Source organism: Sinocyclocheilus anshuiensis, unplaced genomic scaffold, assembly GCF_001515605.1.
Source record: "Sinocyclocheilus anshuiensis isolate Anshui unplaced genomic scaffold, SAMN03320099.WGS_v1.1 scaffold944, whole genome shotgun sequence".
Lineage (NCBI taxonomy): Eukaryota > Metazoa > Chordata > Actinopteri > Cypriniformes > Cyprinidae > Sinocyclocheilus > Sinocyclocheilus anshuiensis.
The window spans coordinates 1,083,746-1,099,719 of record NW_015549559.1 but is presented as its reverse complement, the minus strand read 5'-3'; the positions used below and the strand labels follow the sequence as shown (position 1 = coordinate 1,099,719).

The following is a 15,974-nucleotide window of genomic DNA, read 5'->3' as shown; positions in this document are numbered from 1 at the left end:
ATAAAAATAAAAAAGTTATTATTTTTTTACATGTCAGAGACTATTTCTGGCAAAAGTTGCACTCAAGGAAACCTGATAGGAAACACTTAATATGCACATAAACTCTCAACATTTGCATACAAGTTTATGCACTAGCCTGATGTGAATTTGCTCTAGTTTCACATAGGTCAAAATGTGCATTAAGGAAAAAGAAATGGCTGACATACAATTTTTTGCATTGAAATACATTCTCAATACATTTTGACTCTTCATATTTAAAAGTTTAGGCGTTTCTGCTTTAGTTGAATGCTCACAGATGCTCTTAAAAATTAGAAACTTCATGCCTAACAATGGCCTTTATTCTTGACTGTATTCACAAAACTGCACAGCCTCTCATTCCTGATTGCTTAATTAAATGCTGTTAGATTGAAGTGGCAGTTTAACATGACAGTCAATGCTCCTCAGACTCTGCATCTCTATGAGAACTCAACTCTCATCTGATTTATACTTAACACACAAACACAGGTTAAGACCACATCTGTAAGCAGTAAGACCTCTTTAACTTGCAGTGATTAGCTGCATGGCTAACAACATGCAGGTGAAGTTACAGAGATGTACTTGGATGAATAGAAGTCATCACAGATCAGGACAGAAACAGCTGTACAGCTGTACTCCCGCTCCCAGACCAAAAAAACAAACTTCTAGAATGGCACTCATCCTTCAGCTTGGGGAGAATGTTACAGCGGTCTTACCCAATTTGAGCCTTTTGCTTGGGCTTGGATGACGTCACAATCCGGGCCTTCTTGGAGCTTTTAACCTTGCCTCTGGACTTGGAAGAACCGGCCTTGTGACTGCGGTGCTGCGACGACGAAGACGGGAAGCTGTCGGGATTCATGATGCACGGAATATTTTTCTCTCCCCTCTCTCGTGCTTTGGCGATGGCCTCAGAGATGATTTGATTGGCCTTCTGTTGTTTATCGTCAGATAGGGACGACTCCATCTGCTGTTGCTGCTGCTGTCGCTTCTGCACCTGCTTCTCTGACACGGATATGTACGAGGATGATGAAGATGAAGAAGAGGAGCTGCTCTTCACTGGTGGGCTGAGTACCCGCAGCTGGCTGTTGGGACCATTAGTGTTCTTAGGAGGCTGTGAGAAAAGAGAAAAAGAAAGATATTACCACCCAAACAAGATATCAATGTTCTCCATAGGACTGGCTTCATCTAGAATTGTTGTGTAGGTAGGACTGTACAGGAAGCCCATAGATAGGCTTCTATTTCAGGATCCCGTAATTCCATATGCTAAACCCATGATGAACAAAACACTATTAAGATACCATGACGCCATGTAGACTAGTCTGACGGTCAATGTTAGAGCGCTATTGGACAAGAAACAGAACGCTGAGCTGAATTCAACAGCTATAACATTACTCTTCTAGTCATGACCTAGAAAACTTGGACTCAAGCTGATGTAAATACTTTAATAGGTTTCTTATTAAGGGGGACAAAGTCAGTACAGTGAAACAGCTACTCTGCACATAAGATTACAAAGGTTCTGTAAGCAATTTAAGATGTTTTGCTAACTTTTCCAACGTTTTGCTAACTTCAAGCACAAGAACCCCACTCTAAAACACCTCCAAAGAGATGCCAACAAACCAGAATGTGCAAATTCATTCACAGGCGGTGTATGAAATTAACAGCTGCCACCAGCAAAATGCTGGTAGTTTTACACACAATGGCGACTAATTTTGCTCATCTACGGTGGTTCGCTTATAATGTGCATTGCAAAAGCAAAGCTGATGTCTGATTTAAAAAAAACTGTGCGTAATATTTGTTATTATCATTAGTCAACCTAAAAAAGACAACAGTGTAAATGGATAGATTTTAAAGCAGATGATGTAATGATGTAATGCAAGTAGAGACAGAATTTACATGCAGATTTTACACTTTTTCTGCATTGTGATGCACATCCGAGTGGGGGTGGGGGGGTGGAGTAGGGCAAGGACTTGGTTTTATTAATCGGTATTGTTGATTGGATGCAGCAACACAAGCTTGCACTTGATTGTAAAAAAGGGGCTGTGTTTAGGCAGACTAAATGGTCCGAGAAGTTCATCATGCATCAACAGAGAGAAGTCTGTCTTTTCACCGGAAGATCCAATTTAAAAAAATAAAATAAAAAATGTATGCATAGACGAATGGTTAATATAAGATCACTACATTCATTGAGAAAATCGATGAATTTCCATTTCATGCTGATTTTAATTAAAGTGGAACAAAAGAGCCCAAGGACTGTGTTCGTGCAAAAATAAATGCTTTCTGGCTCCACTTAAAGTGGCCTCTGTACATTTTTTCCAAATCACAGTCAGTTATATCATATATTAGACATGGGGGAAAAAAACTGAGTGGCAGGTTAAATTGGAATTTTGCCAACCATTGTGCCTGGTGGGCAAAACATTTATTTCATACTTTACTGACAGGCAAAGAACATTTCTAATTGGCTCGTATACTGATTGGCTAAAACATCTTACTCCTCTGATTCTTTTTTTTTTTTTTTTAAGTTACAGAGTCTAGAGCTCTTACTGAGACAGGTGTGATTTCTCACAACACCTTTTTCAGTGAGGCCTGTCAGGTAGTAGAGACACTTGTGCTTACATCAACTCAAATACTGTTCAAGTGTTTGGGGCCATTCTTTACCCTGCTCAATGCTGGGAATTTAATAGGCACACTAGTTACTTAATGACCTCGCCAGCAGACTAAATGTAAGAGGAGGTCCAAGATAAAAATCCTCAGAGATCCCATCTCATCTGCTTGAAGCTCAGGCAGTGCAGCATGGTTAACCTGAGCCCACCCACACATACAGGATGACAACATGGGATATCCTCCATCTTTGAAATGCCTGGGTTTTATAATATTCACTGCTCTCCATTCACATGGCCAACCAGCTATAGGGGAAGTTAAAGGAATGGTTTGGACTGCACAGGCAAACGCAGCACACCACTGGGCCTGCACACACACACACATATTCACAGACTTATTTCTAGTTTAAAGATCTAAACATGAGAGATATCATTAGTAAACATAAGTTATAGGGGCATTAATACGTCACAGTTCATCAGAATGACATCACACACTGATCAAAGGTCAAGAGACACAATCTTCAACCTGAGAGCCCGTCTATTCACATTATCCACCCCTCACCCCATGAAATAAAGACAGTAATGTATAATTCACAGCACGATCATATAGCAGGCCTAGACATGACAACTTTTATTATTCATGCCTGTTTCGCCGACATGCAATCTCCCTTTTTCCTCTATTTCTCGCTCTCTTTCTCACAGCTAAAGCGAGTTTGAACCCATAAAGAAGGAGAAAGAGATCTTATCTTTTATTGTATTCGGTTTTACTTTGCACACTCGCTTTGTATAAATATGACATACGGCCAGAGCAATGTTCCAGTCATGCCAATAAAGCTGGACAGACATAAAATCGGATCACCCAGGCTGCGCTTTCCTGACGGCTAAATAAAGGGAATTATCTGGAAAGAGTGAAACAAAAGAGAAGAGAGTGGGGGTGGGTTATAAACACTACCTCATTTGGTGGCTAAACATGAGCCGGAGAGCAGAGCTCTCGTGAAATATTCACACTAATCCATGTGAGGCATGAAGGGGTAAATCAGCAGGAATGGAGAAATGGAGGAAAGCTATAGGGGGAAGGCGGGAGAGCATATGTGAGAAAATGAGTAATCGAGAGAATATGACGTGAGCGAGAGAGAGCGAGGGGAAAATGCAGCAAGCCGTGAGCACTGCATCTATGCAACAAATCTATAAATAACTGAAATTACAGGCTGCCAGAGTCGCAGCGATTTCAATCTCTCTCCTCGCTCAGGGCATCACCATCTCCGCTTATAATGAAACTGTGTTGAAGCAGAAACGTGGACGCGGCGCTGTCACACAATGCCTGATGCACACATGTGGCACATCCTACTGAGCCTCGGTGAAAGAAAGCAGATGAAAACGAAACAGGAAGAAGAACAGAGAGCCAGAGAAGAATGAGTGTCAAAAGCTAGCTAACATTGCATTCCCTGTTAGCACACAAGCGAAATAAGAAATGGAGAGAAGCAGTTAGCACAAGATGGCGGCAATTGTGCACAAACACACGCTCCCTCGCTCGCTCACTCACCCGTCCTCTCGGCCTGTTCACCGTAGACATGTTTTTTCTTTTCTTCTTTCCCCCCTCTTCCCTCTCTCCAACTGCCAACAAAAGCCTTGCCCTTTCGCCGTTTTTTTTCTCTCTCTCTCTCTCGCTCGCTCCCTCGCTCACTTTCCCTCTCTACCTCCCTCCCCCAGCAGGTCCGTGGCTGAAGAAGCCCTGTTCACCTCCTCCTCCTCGCCTGGCCGGGCTGCATGGAGCCGCACTTCACGGAAAACGAGGGAATGAGGAAGAGACAGATGAAGCAGCTACACTGGTCCGGGATTCTCTCATTCTGCTGCACTCAGCTGAACTCTGTTTATTATTTTCCCTCCCTCTCTCGCTCTCTCTTTCTCATCGATTCCCTCCGACTGTCCGTCCGTCCGAGAACAACTGTGCCCGATCTCTCCCGGCCGTCGTTTTCTCGCCCTCTCCTGTGTACACACACACACGCATAGACCGACAAGACTTCTCGTTCCTCTTCCTCCTTTCACATCCCAGACGAAGGTAGGATTGCTAACACAAAAGGTTTTTTATAATGGCTCAGTTGGACGCTCTGTAGCTTGTTTTCCTTATTTCCACTTGCTTTTTTCCTTTCCTTTTCCCTTGTTCCCCTCCCGTCTCAGGCTGGGGTGTGTGCGGCGAGCAGAAGATGTGGACGAAGCGGAGAGAAATGAAAGCACAAAGCAGCAAAACGCATCAGCATGAATATTAGAGATGTCGTTAAAATCCGGACTCGTTTTTTTCTCTCTCTCTCCCTTGCTCGCTCATTCTCTCTCTCTCTCTTTAGCTCATTGTGAAACAAGAGGTCCAGCAGAGGGTGCTAGCTGTTATTACATTAACTTTCACAACTTAACCCCAAAAATACTGAATTTCTCTACTTGCTGAATCTAACCAGGCACAAAAAGCACAACATCAAGTGTTTAATATAGTTAATACACCTACACAAATATTCAACAGCTAATTTGTGCCAAAACAACTTTGTTTTGACCTAAACAAGTAAAATAAATCACAATTATAAATATGTCATAATCATGTCAGCAATTCAATCATCAGGTATGCAAATACACACACGTACAGAAGATGGGGCAGGTGGCATGTGTTCATGTGCTGCTGGATCGACTCACAGGAAGTGACAACAGATCCTCAAGGGGAAATGGGGTCGTGCTCTGACTTTCCCAAAGTGTGACACATTGGCCATGTGCAACTTGCACGTGCACTGCAACAAACCACTTGTGCCCACACATACACACGCAGCAAAAATGAAACAAATGTCTGCACTATGAAAAACAGATACAGTAGGAGGGAAAAAAAGTGTATTTATGACACCCCAAATAATCTGTCAGGCATATAACCACATGGGTTTTATGACTATTCCAGTCTGAAATCAAGCACAAAAGTGGGTCATCTTAGCTTAAGAATCTTATGGAGTAGAGGAGTGATTAGCTGTGGCTAGGCCGAGCCTTGAGACTGGAGTTAGACCAACTTCTGCAAAGTTAAATTAAGACAAGACAATGCATGAGATCTGAAAGTCATCTAAAAACACTCCTTCATACTAGGTGGCACATAGTGTAGCTGTCTCTCTGTTCGTGCATGTGCACGTTTCTCTTACGGCAGTTTGCTAGCAACAATAAAATGTTTTTCGCAGTAGAAACAGGCTTTGTGTGACACAGAGAGAGAGAGATAACAAAACAGAGAGAGAGAAAAAAGAGAGAGATAACAAGGCCTTGAAGTTTGGACTGGTGGAAACAACTCAAAACCCAAGACCTTGATAAACACCTCTTATGATTATCTACTTACATGCAAAAATTTTAAATAAAATAATATAAAACAAAATAAATAATATAATAAAATGAATGAAAAATGATTTAGAAATAAAATTATTTAATAAATAAATATTAATTAAAAACTTCGTCTGATTCAGGCTATAACAGCAGTCCCTCCTGTCACACACATACACACACACACACAATTTTAAATATACTTGCAAGTTGTGAAGAGGATGTGGTAATGTCAAAATGTTATTTCTGCATTCCTAAAAGCTTTCTGACAAGGTTATATAGTAACAATGTTTGGTACTTCAGTAACTTTTCTGTGCAACTCGTACTCGTACATGAACATGTCTTCAAGAGAAAATAACCTAGAAGATGACGGACATATGAGTGACAGAGAAAGCAAAAGCTTGTACGCTGTAAGGGGCAAAAAGATAACTATGCACACGCTCTGGAAGTCACATGGCACAAACTACCTCTACATGGCAACCAAACGGTTAATATGTAAATAAGATGAAATAGCAGTACCAAGATACTGGGAGGAGTTCAGCTCCGCAGAGAGAGAGAGAGTGAGAGAGCAAGAGAGAGAGAGAAAGAAAGCTCTATTCCTTCAGTTCTCCTGAACTGAACCTGCCCACTTTCAGACCGCCTGTAAGTGTGGGGAATGCTTAAGCCAATGTGGAAGAAACATACTAAAATGAATCTGAACTTATTGCAAAAGCATTTATTTGAAATAGATTTCAGTTTTAAGTTTCATGTTTTTAATCTTATAAATATAATATATAGTTTTGATCAATTTAATGCAACACTGATTAATTAAATTATTAATTTGTATAAAAATTAATCTTACTTTAAAAAAAACTCACAGACCCCAAACTTTTGAACAGTTGTATATTGAAAAAACCTTCAAAGCAACATCTAACTGCCAAAATATCATAGACTTGAATGTGGTGTGTCCTTTTAAATTGAACTAATAAGCATTGGCCTCAAACTAGGGATAGTCGTTTTATCTCAAATATCATTCAATAATACTTCAAAGCCAAACTCAAAAATAAAATTATGCAAATTGAACAGTGTAACTAGACTTTTGAATGCTTCGTTCTCTCCACCAGCATCACTAATTAAAGCCATTTACATTTTTTCCAGATACATTTTTATTATACTGGTTGAAAGTCTCTTCACATCCTTATAGCAATCAATAATTGTTCTACCTTCTGCAGAAGTCTCAGGACCATAAAATGTTTGGCCAATCATTGTATTCGGTCCGATTTAATACGGGGGTTCGGTACCCATCCCTACCTCAAACCCAGATAGCAATATGCTAAAAAATACGCTGAACGCCTTGGCATTAACATAGCAACATCCAACAAACACCCACAAAACCTCAACATCATGCTTTCACACAGTCAAGAAAAAATGTAAAAAAAATTACTTAACAGTCAGGTCCTTTTCCTATTGATAAAGAACATCCTCTGTATGTTTAATAGTTCCTCAACAAAAGCACTTTCATGAAACCTTATTAATAATCACATTTTCACACACGTTTTCTCACTTTCATCTAGAGCTCTTACAACATCTAACACTGTAATGATATCCCTGCCCACAACCCAAAATCTCTGTCCTGCTTAGGTGAAAATGAATTACACTGTCAGGACCAGAGAGAGAGTTTAGAGTCCATAATTAGGACTCGACTGCAGACTAATGTGGAGTACAGCAGATAGAGCTGGAGGGATGGTGGGAGAGAGAGAGGATTAATGAGGGAAGGCCTGATGTGTAGCATTGGTTTCCTGAACCCATTAAACACGACGGCTATTAATGACCCATACAGAACACACACACACACACACACACACACAACACACATACACTCACAAATGAGCATATACATTCAGTATTGTGGTACAGTGATCCAGGTATGCTCACACATATTTTCCAATCCATACACATATCTACATTGACCAGTTCTTCAGTGCAACGGTCTCAATGACAGAACAACCACATGCAAGCACATCTACTGTAATTCTTTAACCAAAAAATATAATATTCCAGTCAAAGAATACAGCAATGTCTTTTATATATTACACATGAATACAGTAATCAGTTTACAGTTTTATATATGAATGATAACTGATATAACATATTAGCGGTTGACCAATATTGTTTTTTTGACAGCTGATGCCGATATCTGGGTAAACTATCCCTTTAAGTTTACACTAACTATTTCATCAACTAAGTATGACCAATCAAGAAGAATGCGGAGACCTCCCCAACATAACTTATACTGGAATCCAGTGCTCGTGTGTGGGTAGTACAAGTTCAGTTTTGTTGGCTGACCTAATCTGCCTCAGACGATTACCATCAACACCCAGTCCCAGTCCGATCCTCTGCTCAATGCAGGGTTATACACACAAAAAAAAGGAGAAAATAACTGAAAGTAGTGATAGACAGATGAAATAGGCCAGGCCAATTTATTGCACAGTGTTTAACTATTTTATGATCAGCATCTGACAATAGCAGACCATTTCTTTCTAAATATGTTCAAAACATTAGACAGAGCAATAGATAGATAGACAGATGCATTGGATTATACATTTCAAGAAAGAGAAAGAGATCACACAGCAGGGAACCTCCACTAGACCTTTACACGTCTTTCATTATTTAGAGCAAAAGGGAAAGACAGGGGCTGACAGAGAACACAAGACATGGCGTCAGACACACATGCAAACATCACTCAAACACACTGAACACCATTCACAAAAAAGCAAATTCTCAAATCAAAGTACACACACACAAATACAGAGGAGGAACCTGTATGTTTGGCACTCTTGTATGTGACCAGAGAAAGAAGTCTGGAGAGCCATAATTGACACCTACGCTTTATAGACCTCCCTCAAGTCCTAAAATTATAAAACAGTAACAAATAAATAACTTAGTACAATTTTTACAAAAGAGCCCATGAAATGTTTTTTTTTATTTATTTTATTTTCAGATTTTCTCTGTTTCTATATTTCTATATTTCTGGATTTATCATTTATTACAAATGTATTATTAAAAACAGTGGTAATCAAATGAAAATGTAACAATTCCTTTAGTTTTTGACAAACAGTGCAGCACGACAGAGGTTTATTGATAATATTAAAATATGGAAGAAACAATTGTGATATAGTTATTATTTTTATTACTTTTAGAAGAAATTGTACTGTACAATAGCAATATATTGTTTGCCAAAATTTCTTCAAGTTAAACCAAACTTTTATTTTGATGGGTTGTCGTGAAGGCCTTTGAGTTTCTGTGTGTAATCTTTCGATTAATATAAACTGAACTTTTAGTGTAGTGTTCTCATATAGTGAGACGGCAGATGCGAAAACGCTACGAGCACCACACATGCTTACGTATGTGTAGTAGACAAAACTGTTCCACTCATTCACACAGAACATGCAGACTTCATATTAAATAACAGTCTTTTTGCACTTTAATATTCATAGACACTATTTCATACTGCAATTTGATTAAGTGTACAGCCTTACTTTATTTATTCCTCCTAAATTTCCCAAATTCCATGACATAACGCATTATACTGTAAAATCAATTTTTATGACTGGATTCTGTGATTCCATCTTCATTTAGCACACTGCAGAAATCATAGGGCCCTACTAAAGAAACCAAACTCTAACCAAAATCAAACATTTCACTACAGTAATTTAAAGAAATGGAGCAAAAAAGGGCAAATGATTAAAGGAAATATAGTATGCAGATTTTAAAAAATAGAAAACCTTAATTTCTATCAGAGATAACACTTTGTGTTTTTAATGAGAACATGGCTGTGAAATAAAGACATTTTCTTTCTGTAAAAAAACCAGGGTGATGGTCGCTTAACTTACCAATCAGAAACCAGCAGCCCTAACCTCCCAGCCAATCAGAAACTAATAAAACCAACAGTGACCAAATCAAACACTTCTCCTCCAAACTGCATACACTAATGCTCTAGGAAGCTGAAACAAGCATTTGCCAGCTCAAATACGACTTCCCACACCTGTTAAGATCCCTGTGTGTGTGGGTGTGAAGGGTTAAAAATGTCCGTCAGGACATCGTACAGTCCTGCCCTGAACTCCTGACATTCCTCTAACCCCCCCTCACAAGAGCTGAGAAAATGGCCGGCTAGCTCACAGACACACACACACACACACACACACACACACACACACACACACACACAGTTACTGATCCCAAAGTCTAAGCGTGCTAATCTTCAGACTGAAGTGAACTCCACACGTACTCCACACACTTACAAACACATGCAAAGTAAGAACAACAAAGTAAAAGATTGAGATTGAGACCTACTGTGTAGTTTGGCCTGGCAAACTTCCCACATGTTTTTTTTTTTTATGACGACTAACCCCTCCCTCTCTCGACGTCCTCCCTCTTCCTTTCCTGTCCTCCCTCCCCTTCCGCTGCATGGCAAAGACCGCCTATCTATAGAAATGCTACCAGAATCCCTTCCTGTTTACCTTTTAACCCCTCATGTCCCTCCCCAGATCTGTGAACCTGATGGCTTTTCTCTTGACGTCACCCGCCATTCGATTCTGACCTTAGATCAGTGCTCTTGGGAGAAACAGAGCTGTCAGACTGGTTGAATGAAGGAATGTCCGTCTGTGCGAGTTGACAAGTGACAGACAACAGAAACAAATGCACATGCATAGGCTACTGAGCTGAATTAGGTTAAGGAAAAAGGGTACGAACCACTTCTACATACAGATGGGGGGCGCAAGCACACAGATGCAGACATACAGCGGGAGGTGATCAGGTGTCAGGTTACAGTGCTGGTTGGAGGCTTTGCCTGACAGACCGGTCCAGCTATATAAACCTCACAGACGCAAGGTCAGGAAGAAGCAAAGCAAGTTGGCCACACACAGGCACACACTCACACAAAGAGGCGGATACGCACACACACAGAGACCGGTTTTACTCACACAGCGCATTCACGCGGCACATGGTAGGAAGCCTGCAAGCAAACACACACACACACACACCCCGTACTTCACGCCACATCAGTCATTGGGGAGGGGGTAGACAAACTTTAGCCATTTTCATTCTTGCATTAAGACACCTGTATCTTTTTCCCTTGTTTCTCTCCAATACACAGACACCAACAGTGAATACAGCTGAAAAAAAATAAAATAATAAAATAAGCAGCACCACAACAACAGCTTAAATCATTTTGCACTGGTAATGTCGAAGCTGTATATCACTAATGTTTAATCATAGAATCAATAGGCTGTGAGCTTAACACTAGACAGTAAAATTAAAATAAAATATGTTAAAAATAATATTGTACTATATTTGCAATGGTAATCCATTTGTATGAAAATGTAAATAATTGAATCTAAAAAGACAGAATTGCGTATAAATACAAACAATGATTTAAACTATAAAGCCAGACACTAAAAATATCACAATCCTTTTGATCAAAAATACTGTAAAAATAGTATATTGTGAAATAGCTATTATTACATTTTAAAATAGCTGTTTTCGATTTTTATACATTTTAATATTTCATTTTTCCTGTGATGGCAAAGCTGAATTTTCGGCAACCATTATGCCAGTCTTCAATGTCACTAAATATGCTGATTTGTTGCTCAACTCACATTTCTTATAATTATGGATTCAGTTCAAAAGAACTAGGCCTGCAACAACTTATCGATAAAATCGATTATTATCGATTATGAACATCATCGACAACGATTCTCATTATCGATTAGTCGGGTCTGCCAACAGTGCACGTCCAACTTCAGACGGTCGCGTCAAATTACAGCACTGAATTACGCATTTTTATGGACAACATGCATATAAAAATAGTGGAGGAAACAGAATGAGATGCTGCTGGAGAGTTACGTGATCCAAGCTGCCCAAAACATGAGAATTCTTTATTTTAAGCTTTAAGCTAATGCAGCGTAATAGCTTGCCCTGTCTGGCGCTTTGGCCGATGATGCGTGTGCGTCCTCAGCGCAAAAACTTTCAGTTTACGGTCATATCCTTATGTATAAATGTCACAAATTCACACATTTCCATTCTCGCATAAAGGTCCGTCCTGACAGTATGTGTTACGTTTTAATCTTTACTGAATGAGCGGCGGGCGCGTGCACTCGCCTCAGACAGACGGAAAAGACAGACAATTAATAATCGGCGAAAACATTCATTGTGCTGAAATATCTCTTGTTGAAAGTTAAATTAAGGTTTAAAGGTCAACATGCATTGCGAGTATTTTATGAGAGTAGGAACTGTAAGGGGATAACAGCGTGTAATTGTCTGAATATAAATATCAGATGCTTCAAAACCGCCTTTTACAGGATAAAGAAATGATAGATGTGACTGTGATCAAAGTGAACGTGTGTTCCTGCAGAACATTACTCTTACCTATTGGTTACCACTGAGTTTGTGATTTTATTCGTCTTTATCATCTTTATTATTATTTTAATTTTTAATGCAGAGATTTAAACTATATTCACTATATACAATGCTTAAATTGATTAAAACAAATTTATGTAAGGTTTTTAACAAATTATGGTTTGTGCCACTGCTGCTCTAAACTAACAGTAGGCTACTGGTGATTACCAAAATCATTTTTTAGCTTTCTGTATTGGTTAATCCTCCAGTATGTGTAAGCTCTTTAGTAACAGTACTAGGCTATTTCTATTGCTATAATATAATTATTGCTGTTATCTATGAAAGAAAGGCAATATGATGAAGAAGACACTCAAAGCGCTTGCTATTTAATTCCATACGAAAGGCGTCGTTGTAAAGGCTCCTTTAAGAGAGTTTTTATTCTGATATTGTATGTCATCATCCGGCTGAGTAGTCTCGTGAGTTGAGCCGCTGCTGTTGTTGAACGCTGAATGGACGTTAATTCCTGTTTATTTCTGATATTTCCTGCAGAAGTTACTTTGAGGTGTTAGTCATTGACCTACAAGTAAGCCTGTTTGTTTTAATTTTGTCTATGGAGATCGGTATTGAGTTATTTATAACTGCGTCACACACACACTTCCAGACATGCCCACAGCCGTTGTTTCTGTTAGTTTAGCTTAATGATGCTGTTATATATGTGATTATTTCTTCTTTATTGAGATGTATATCACTGTTTTGGTTTTCAATGATACCTTTGACATGATTTGACATTTCGAGCTGTTCATGATGCCAAACGAGCGATCACTGTGATGTGCCGTGATTATATCCATATATGGAGTGATGTTGATCATGTCAGATGCACCTTCAGCAGCTGATTCCAGTGCTTCTGCCCATCTCAGTGAGCTACAGCACCTGCGCCACGAGCGTGCCGCCTTCGAAGCTGACCTGAGAGAGTTAAGAGCAGTGCGTGCAGAAGTTCGAGAGTTGGTTCACGCAGCGCAGTCCCTTCGAGCAGACCTTAGCCAAGCCAGAGGCCAATCTCTTTCGCCCGTGCAGCCCTCGGCTCTGCGGTTGTCCAGTCCTCCAGTGAAGCCCCGTGTATCCACTCCTCTAGTCGATTATGATCCTTTCCCTGATCTTCCTCCGCCGCCTTGGCCTGAGCCGGATGCAGCCTTAGCTAGACAAGTAGGTGACCTTGAGTTGTCCCATGCAGCTACTTCATATCAGCGTGTGGTCTCAGCAGTTTCCCTTGGTGCTCCCTACCACTCGTTCGCGCCCTCCTCGACCTAGTGTTCCTGATGTTGGTGAATTCCCTCCGCCTCCTACTCCTGAGGACCTCAGAGAGTTGCTCACACCTAGTGCCATGCCATTGCCTGCCCACGGCCAGTTAGCGCCTGCCAATGTTCGTGTCCCAGCCTTTCTTCCTCTGTTAGAGCCTAAGGTGCGGCCTGTAATCCCTTCCTCTGAGTCGGTGTATCGTGGCCCCCCTCCTACAATCCCCAAGTTTACTCATCCAGATCCTAGTGAATTCGCTCGCCTTCGCATTGCCCTGGAGAACCTGCTCCCCCCAGATGGCACTGAGCTGTTTAAGTACCAGATCCTGGTAGACCACCTTAAGTTCGAGGAAGCTAAGATGATAGCTGATGCTAATTTGAATTCCCCTACCCCCTTCACGGACACTATGTCAGCACTTTGGGACAAGTATGGCCAGCCACACCTTGAGGAGGATAGCTAGTGTACTTGACAGTCCTGACGTTAGACGAGGTGACATCCCAGCCTTCCAGAGATTTGCTCTCCAAGTCCAGTCCCTGGTCGGCCTGTTGAGAACCTTAGGACGTGATGGGGAGTTGGAGTTGAGTTGTGGTTCCCACGTCGCACGCCTTCTAAGTAAGCTTCCCCCAGAGCAGAGAGCGGAGTTTCGGCGCCATATGTTTCGTCAGCCTGGTTCTACCCCTAACCTTGTGGACCTTTCGAATTGGCTTCGGTACGAGACCTGGTGTCAGAGTTACGATGCAGAGTTGATGTCTAAGAGCTCACATGCTGGCAAGAGATCTGTTGCTATCCTGCATGGAGCATCCTCAGCCCCATCCTCATCCTTGTCCCCTTCCCCAGTTGAGTCTTCCATACCTTGTAGAGGTTCCATGCAGCCAGCGAAGCCTGCTAGAACGAAGCGTTATTGTCCTTTCTGCGATGCATCTGAGTATTACCTGAGTCAGCGTGCATCCTTCGCCCAGCTTACCCCTGATCAAGTTAAAACCTGGATCCGTAGTCACAATCGCTGTTGGCGTTGTGCCAGATCCCACCATGCTGCCCAATGTGATCTGAAGAAGCCCTGCAATCTTTGCCGTGGCCTACATCTTCGTTCCCTTCACGACGTGAATGTCAGTCCTTCTTCTATTGAGGATTCTGCTACTATGGAGAAGAGTTGCTTCACGAGTTTCTCCTCAGACAGGTTCTTCTTGGATAAGCCTTCTGTTAGCGGCCGTGTGATGCTCAAAGTGGTTCCAGTGCACCTGCGCTATGAGGATCACACCCTGGATACCTTTGCCCTCCTGGATGACGGGTCAGAGCGAACAATCCTGCTGTCCACTGCCGTTGAAGCCCTGGGCATTCAGGGTGCTCCAGAAGACCTTCCATTACGGACAGTCAGAGACGATGTTCAGGTCATTCGTGGTCGTTCCATATCCTTCCAGATTTCTCCCATCTACCGACCGCAGATCGGTTATCAGATCAGTCACGCCTTTACTGCTGATTGCCTTAACCTGTTGCGCCAGTCCTATCCAGTTGAGCAGTTACGGCGGAAGTACAGACACTTGAGGGGCCTTCCTATTCGTACCCTTACTGATGTCCAGCCCTTGCTCCTTATAGGTTCTGACCAACCTTATCCCCCCGACTGAGCCTGTTCGATGGGGCGGCCCAGGCGCGCCAGTTGCTGTTCGTACCCGCCTGGGATGGACACTTCAGGGCCCTGTTCCTTCTATGGGTTGTCCTTCGATTCCTCGCCAGTGCTTGCTTACCTCTTTGGTTCCTGTCCAAGATGAGCTCCTCATCACGTTCAGAAATTGTGGCACTTGGATACAGTTCCTTACCGTGAGTGTAAAGAAGTTACTCGTTCCAAGCAGGATCAGGAAGCCCTTCAGCTGCTTGACCTCAAGACCCTTACCCTAGAGATCGAGGGTGTTCGTCGCCTTGCCACTCCTCTTCTTCGTCATAGAGATATGCCTCAGTTAAATGCTCCGAGAGATTCAGTCCTGCCTAACCTCCGCAGCATGGAACGGCGTCTGCTGAAAGATCCTGAGAAAGCCAAGACCTACCAAGTGGAGATGCGGAGACTCCTTGAGACTGGAGCTGTCCGTGTTGTGCCTGCTTCTGTTCCTGATACCCCTGAGTGTTGGTACATTCCTCACCACATTGTTAGCCACAATGGGAAGTCCCGTCTCGTCTTTAATTGTTCCCATCAGTACCGAGGTCAGAGCCTTAACCAGTACATACTGCCTGGACCTACCCTTGGAGCCTCATTGTTAGGTGTCCTCCTTCGTTTCCGAGAGCATCCTGTAGCGGTGAGCGGAGATATAAAGGCGATGTTCCACCAGGTTCGCCTCCTGCCTGAAGATCGTCCTCTACTCCGCTTCCTAT

The 15,974-nt window shown here is 41.8% G+C and overlaps 1 protein-coding gene across 5 annotated transcripts in view; it reads right to left on the bottom strand.

The window, feature by feature from the left end:
• chd9 (chromodomain helicase DNA binding protein 9) overlaps positions 1-15,974 on the bottom strand; it is a 92,158-nt gene that overhangs the window by 40,313 nt on the left and 35,871 nt on the right. For 4 of the 5 annotated variants that reach the window (XM_016445129.1, XM_016445132.1, XM_016445133.1 and 1 more), the window contains exon 3: positions 732-1,126. In XM_016445129.1, the coding sequence (XP_016300615.1) occupies positions 732-1,126 (395 nt within the window). Of the gene's footprint in view, positions 1-731; positions 1,127-4,155; positions 4,796-15,974 lie in introns of those variants that run through there. The other variant, XM_016445134.1, reaches the window with a different exon arrangement.